The sequence below is a fragment of the Macrobrachium rosenbergii genome, chromosome 50 (assembly GCF_040412425.1).
Source record: "Macrobrachium rosenbergii isolate ZJJX-2024 chromosome 50, ASM4041242v1, whole genome shotgun sequence".
In the NCBI taxonomy this organism is placed as follows: Eukaryota; Metazoa; Arthropoda; class Malacostraca; order Decapoda; family Palaemonidae; genus Macrobrachium; species Macrobrachium rosenbergii.
Window position 1 is genome coordinate 38946707 of NC_089790.1, and position 7500 is coordinate 38954206.

Below are 7500 nucleotides of genomic sequence, written 5' to 3' on the forward strand. Positions count from 1 at the left end.
TATATATATATATATATATATATATATATATATATACCCAATTAGGAACTTTACAAACCAATCCGTATCCTGTATTTATCAATGCACTTTTTATGCTAGTTTTATATTTTTTGTGTTCCACGTGGATCATTAGCGTGCCATTGTTGTACTGCATGTTTACTTAATTAATCTGTTCTAAATGAACTTTTCCTTTGTTCCCTGTTACCACTGTGTTCGTGGGCAAGTTAAACATTTCTCTGTTTCTATATACAAAAGTGCGTAAGTGCCATCGTCCATTGCGTGCGATTTGATTAAGTGTTTCAAGTATTCAGCTTCTGCATGATTGGCTTGACTATTGATCGTGTCGTGTAAGCTCAACTAACTGTTCTTCGTGAACCAATCTGCACATTTTTGTGTCTTTGAATTGTTCAGTCCTTCGGAGCCAATCACATCTGCAGGTAAATCTTATAGTGTGTCATATCTCTGTTCTTCGGAACCATATTGCACATTTAGTGAAAGTGCCATCCTTTATTTTTTGGGAAGGGGGCACTCCCTTTCCACGCCATTGTAAGTGTGGCCATCTTAAGATTATAACCTTATCATACCTCTGCTCCTGTTACCACTATGTCCGTGAGCAAGTTAAGAAAACTCAAATAATTATACCTTTCCATTTGTAGGATATGACCCGTGCATTTTGTTAATCCTCAAATTTTATAAGTGTCTTCCTCATTACAGGAGCACTCTTATTGTGGTTGGAGCCTTATACTGGCCCACTTCACTATTTTGTTTGGCATTATATTCTGCCTAGTTCAGAGTGCCATTTCCATTCTGTGCAATTGTTTGCATGGCCATTCATTATTCATTTACATGTGCCTATACTGCACAGCCTAGAGGCCATGCCCTTCCTTCAGTGCAACTTTTGCACTGCTAACATATCCACAACACAACCCACCTAAAATCACTATTTATCTTGGGTAGTCCCAGCATCCATTCCTCAGCAAATCAGCAAAATGGCCACCTCTGAGGAGACAGCTGCTGCCTATGAGAGGTACGGACAGAGAGCCTGCTATACTGGGTACAGTTTACAAGAATATTTGAACATGATGCTAACTGACTGGCTAGAAAGACACCCCGAGAGCCAAGCTGAAGGGGGAGCCCTTCCGAAGCATCCCTCCAAAAGAGATTTCAGTGAGGCATATTGCCGTGTGTGCAAAGCCTACAGGTACACCCAGAATTATAGAAACTGCCCTGCAAGAACCAATCAGTCAGTGTCTAACCCTGGCTCTCCTCAAGACCCAGTGCCACCGTCTGCACCTGCTCCTATCCCACAGCCTAAGGGCTGGGCTCCTACTAAGCAGTGGTTGCAGATGTTCTGCATTTTGTGTGCCTTGCACGGGCATTCCCAGAATTGAACCCAGTGTCCCACTAGGTCCTTTACATCTCCTCCCAAATCTGTAGACTCTTGTATATGTGACTCATTGCAATGTGAAATCACAAGGAGAGCTCCTCATGTCACTCTCCATGATGATGGTTATCTCTATCCATCTAGGCTGGTAAAATCCCTGGTCGATATAGAGGCCAAAGTCTCTCTCATTACACGTCAGGTGCTACCCAATGGTGCCCAAGTCAAAGAGGATGAAGAAATGACCTTTGAGTGGGTGGATGGTGTCACCTATATTCCCACCATCCTCCTAAGGGTGGAGACGACCCATGGAACAAAGGACCATATAATAAAGCAGAGCTGCCTAGGAGTGGCAGGAGAGAATCCACGAAATTTACATCATCATCCTAGGCGGATTACCTGCCATGGACGGGACCGCCCCCAGAACTGGATTTCAACTGGATCAATATGCCCTCGCTGCCCTTCCTCCAGCAAACAAGCTAGTGCCTTGCCTACAGCCAGTGCTATCCACAGGGCCAAAACCTGACACCCTCCAAATCTCCCTTGAGGAGATTCAATTCCCTCTCAGTCTCTGTCAGGAGCGGATGATTTTTCCTGCCCTGCTGTTGAGATATTGCCAGTGCCAGTTGGATGCACTGATCAGGGTAGTACTCCATCCATCGTGGATGTTGAGCCATTTCCAAATTCGACTCCTGTGCTTGACCCTGCCTTAGTGCCAGTGCCAGAGCATGCCCTTGATCTTCCTTCAGGAGATCCTATAATGAGCTCATCCTCTTCTCCTAAGTCCCCAGAAGACAAGACTCTGGTGGACAGTTCCCTAAGAGCCAAGTTGGTTGAGATAGATGGCACCGCCCTACTCCAATTTTCACGGCAGCCGGGGCAGCGGCTGGCATAGTGCCTGCTCTGTCTAGTAATGTAGACTCCAGTGCCATTCCCTGCTTATGTCCTGAAGGCACCCCTGCACCTCCACAGGAATCGATCCCACTGGTTCCCTCTGAGATAGCCCAGCCAAATGGCAAATTAGAAGAGTCAGAGCCATCAATAAAGCCAGTACTGAGCTCCACAGTTGATCCTGAGGAAAAATTAATGGAGACGGAGCACGCCGTTCCCTTTAGGAACAGTAGTTGGCTCCAACCAGTAAATAAATTCCAGCTCTTCCCAGGAGAAGTAACTGGAAGGCTACCTGCATTAAGGGGCTAAGCCTCAGGTGCTACAGCTGGAAGGTCAAGTGCCTAAAACTCAAATAATGACAGAACTTAGGTGCTCTCCTGGCCCTGGTGCCTTGGCACAGTGCCATATATATAATACACATAGCCATAGGATCCCATTTCATGTGTTGAATCAGAACCACTGAGCTCATGGCAATCATATTATATAGCTGTACCAGTATCTCATATTAATAGAGCAATCTTAGCCCTTAATCCAGAAAAGATGTGTAGGGTTGTCTCCTACTTTTAATCAGTACTGTTGTATTGAAAGAATTTATTTTGTATTTCACTAAGTCTGTTCTTTAACCCAATAAGCTAAAGAGCATGTCCTAGACATTTTTTGCAATTTCGTTGCAGTCTTTACTACATTGTGTTGCATTGTATTATATTTGTGTAGCATGTATCATAGAGTAACTAACTCATGTGTATTTCAGTATTTTCATGCTGATAAACTTGGATGACTAACATACTTCATAACCATATACATTGTGTCATAGATTAAGTGACTCTTTTAATTTAAATTATTCTCTGCAAATAGCTAGGTATCATTTTGGTGCTGCATTAGCTCAGTTCTGTGTGAAATTCAGCCAGTTATTTTATCTCGAGTAAATAGCCCTGCCACTTCATTTTATTCCACAGGCAGACACCCTTTAAACTAGTGTTAGAGACCTTAAGTTAAATTACCTAGTACACTCACTCTCCTTAGGGGACAAATTAGGAGTAAATCTAAAACTATTTCCACTTTTGCATTGGACAATGATCCATTAGGAGAAGTACTTAATGTAATCAAAAGGAAGTGGAATGTCTGCTTAAAGGGGTGCTTTTATGAATATCGCCGCTGAATCGCTAACTATTAAACCCTTGTGGCAGAAATACTAGACAGTAGGGGAAGAGGGATCCCTATAGACCTATGAGTGATAGGAGAGTTTTGACCGCCCATTGTCCCACCTTTTTTCAGGGAGGGATCTTTATGAGTCTCAAGGGGAAACATGTGTGGAGGTAGAGAGCTGTTCCCTATCTCAGTCCCCAATTTCAATTTACCACCCACTGAGTTTTCAACCTTTATTCTGGCCAAACCACTTTTCCCAATTCCCAGATAAATGCCGCATCTGTAGCCTGAAGCTATGCCTCCGGCAAAAATCCAGACCTCACAAACACAGAGGTCGCGCCATCAAGCCAGTTAACACAAATCAGTTTACGAGACAGTCAGGAAGGGTAATCTCTGTCCGGCACCCCTAGAGCCGAGGTGATTTTGGAAGTCGCACTTTTTCACGCTGGAGAGAAGTGCCGATACCTGGACAATGCCGATACCTTGTTTCGGTTATATCGAAATATATATATATATATATATATATATATATATATATATATATATATATATATATATATATATATATATATATATATATATATATATATATATATAAAGAACATAGACAGCCGGTCATAATCCCCACGGATAGTATATATATATATACTTAAGGTATCCATGGAATACGTTTAACATCTAAATAATTCTTTAAACGTTTCGAAAATAAAACAGACTTACAAATTGCATCATCAAGACTGTCAAAGATATCTCTCTGATGTATGTGAATTGTGATGAGCGTTTCGTACTTCGTTCTCTGCACTGGCTCAAGATCTCTGGTGGTCTGATTGATGAGGAAAAAAAAAAGAAAAACATAAAACGATTGTTCATGTCAGGCATAACTCTTTTATCTGCTCTGGCTTGTTGCAAAGCCAATTCCGAGTCGCGGGTCCAGATCATCTGAAGTCCTAAGATGCCCACCTAAAATGAAAAGAAAGTTTAGAGGAAAAACTAACGTTTTTTTCAAATTAGCAAATACTTTTTGAAGAAAAGAACAAGCGATTATGTTTTTAGGACAAGAAATTGACTGTTTCAACAATAAAGACAATGAATTCTTTGTATCCTTTATATTAGACAACGATAAACTATTATAGACACCTGCGCAGGAAATTGCTCCAAGAACCGGAGAACATTGAGGTCAGGGTCTTGAATGACATGGTGTGACTGCCTGATTATCCCATGGACAGATTGCTGGCACATAATCAGGAACTTGTTAAGCCAAACCTCCACGCTGCCTTCAGCCCTTGTGGGTTTTTCAAGCTGAGTGAGGAAGACAGCATTAGCTGTAAATATGTACAAATAATAGCATATACCATATACAAACAAATAGGCAATAAATGTCCTGTTTCACATGGACACAATTACCTGTACAATTTCTCCCTCAGAAGAAGAAATGGCTGTGATCCGATCATAGTCATGCTCATGGAAGCGTACAGTCTTTGTGTTGTCAAAAATGGACATCAGATGAGCCTGGATAGTGTGAGAGTCTGATGCTTGTCCCAGTATTTCAAGCAGGGCAGGATCAGAGACGAAGAAGAAGCGAGGGAACATCAACCGTTTCTTCTCCAAGTACCTGCAGAAAAGAAGCTCATTAATAATGTTTTAGAATGATACATATTCAATATGCATCATTCAATATCTTTAGGCCAAGAATAATGTGAAATGGAAATCTTTCTATAGAGCGTAGCTTCATTGTTCAAAAAACATTTACTTCTACAATAATGAAAAACTTATACGTGAAGTTCTTTCCTCGTGGTAAGAAAACTGGCAGCGTTTTCCTAAATATGTTCGTTGTTCGGTTCAGTATTTTTTTTAATCTCCATGTATTTCTAGCTTTTCGAGGGCATTTATATTTTCTACTGTATTTCAGCTGCCTCTTTATATCTTGACAAGTTTGGATTTTATTATATTTATTTATATCGAAGGATGTAGCTTTTACACGTGCTTAAAATGTAGACCATGGAAAGAAAATTAGGTACCTCAGACAAACTGACTGTCACACAAGGCATACAAAACTAAATGGTCACAATGTAGGATACCAAAAGCCATTAATGAATGAATGGAAGATGATAACTGATCGAAGCTTAATCCTTTAAATACCTCTTTGTAAGGAAATTAGCAGCGTTTCCCTAAACATAGATTTTTCACTTTCGCATCTTTTGTTTTTTGGCTATTCATAGATTTCTACAGTTTCGATGTTATTTACATTTTTTGGTTAAGTTGCTTGTGTAAATGATACGTAAGCAGCATAAAAACAGACGAAAAGGTGTAAATAAAATCAAAATGGCAGAAATCCATGAAAATAAAAAAGGTACAAAATCGAAAATACTGACATGTCTAGGGGAGCGTTGTTAATTTCCTTATAAAGAGGTATTTAAAGGATTGAGATTCGATCCGTTATCAAGTTCCATTCATTAATAGCTTTTGGCATCTTACATTGTGACCAGTTAGTTTCGTACGCCTTGGGTGGCAATCAGTTTGTCATAGGTACCTAATTTTCTATTCACGGTCTAAACTTTAAGACGGTCAAAAATGAACTTAAGAAGTTCAGTAAGTTCAAAGGAAAAAGCATTTATACACTAATAAATATAAGTATAATTTATTGCACATTAAAGTTGATCTTAATTTAGGAAAAATAAAACATTCAAATTTAACCTACAGTTGTGTATATGTATGTATGTATGTATGTATGTAGGTGTATATATACATATACATATATATATATATATATATATATATATATATATATATATATATATATATATATATATATATATATAATATATATATATATAATATATAACTATACCGTATATATATATATATATATATAAATATATATATATATATATATATATATATATATGGATATATATTGCTATATATATATATATATTATTGTCATAAACTGGATGTCTTGGTTGGGGAGAGGATTGAAACAAACTTTAATTCGGGACTGCCAAAGAACCAAGTGAGCCCAGATGATGAACAAAGGAAAAGTTATTCGAAAACTTACCTTATATTTTCCCTGGATTTACACTTAAAATCCAAACTTGTCAAGATATAAATAAGCAGCTGAAAAACAGTAGAAAATATAAATGCAATCAAAATGCTAGAAATACATGGAGATTAAAAAAATACTGAAGTGAACAACTTTTGAACATATATATATATATATATATATATATATATATAATATATATATATATATATATATATATATATATATATATATATATATATATATATATATATATATATATATATATATATATATATATATATATATATATATATATATATATATATATATAAAACATGTATATCATCATACCTATTTTGTTCTATAGGATCTGCATAATATAGTTATATATATATACTGCCCAATATATATATATATATATATTCAATATATATATTATATAAATTCCTATGTTCCCTAAATATACATATATACCATATATATATATATATATATATATATATATAGCTACCTAAAACATATATATATATATATAATGAATACATATATACGTGATCTGTATCATATATAAGATATAAACGTATAGTATATATTTACAAATATATATATATGTGTGTGTGGTGTGTATATATATATATTTTATATAATATATATATATATATATATATATATATATATATATTATATATTTATATGTATATATAAATACTCATATATCATATATATATATGTATATATTATTATATATATATATATATATATATATATATTTGATATGCTTTTATCAGATCACCGATGATTCATGGCAATCAATGGGCAGTCCTTTAATATCCAATTCGCTCTACCTTCGGAAATAAAATCCTCACTTGAACTGGCCGGATGGGTTAATGCATTTACTGTAGTCCTGAGTTCTTGTCCTTTGCTGGTTATAAACCCACGGGACGACGAACTTATTATCAAATAAAACATAAATAAATTCCGAATGATAATCCGGTCACAAAAAATAGTCTTGATATGTGTTATCGTCTATCTCTTGTTTTGTTTAATGATTTCTAAGAAA

The 7500-nt window shown here is 36.4% G+C and overlaps 1 protein-coding gene across 1 annotated transcript in view; it reads right to left on the reverse strand.

The window, feature by feature from the left end:
- Positions 1-7500, reverse strand: part of LOC136832859 (dynein axonemal heavy chain 5-like) — a 401416-nt gene that overhangs the window by 224323 nt on the left and 169593 nt on the right. Inside the window, 4 exon segments of the mRNA XM_067094521.1 lie at positions 4157-4268; positions 4271-4378; positions 4556-4717; positions 4823-5030. Of these exon segments, the coding sequence (XP_066950622.1) occupies positions 4157-4268; positions 4271-4378; positions 4556-4717; positions 4823-5030 (590 nt within the window).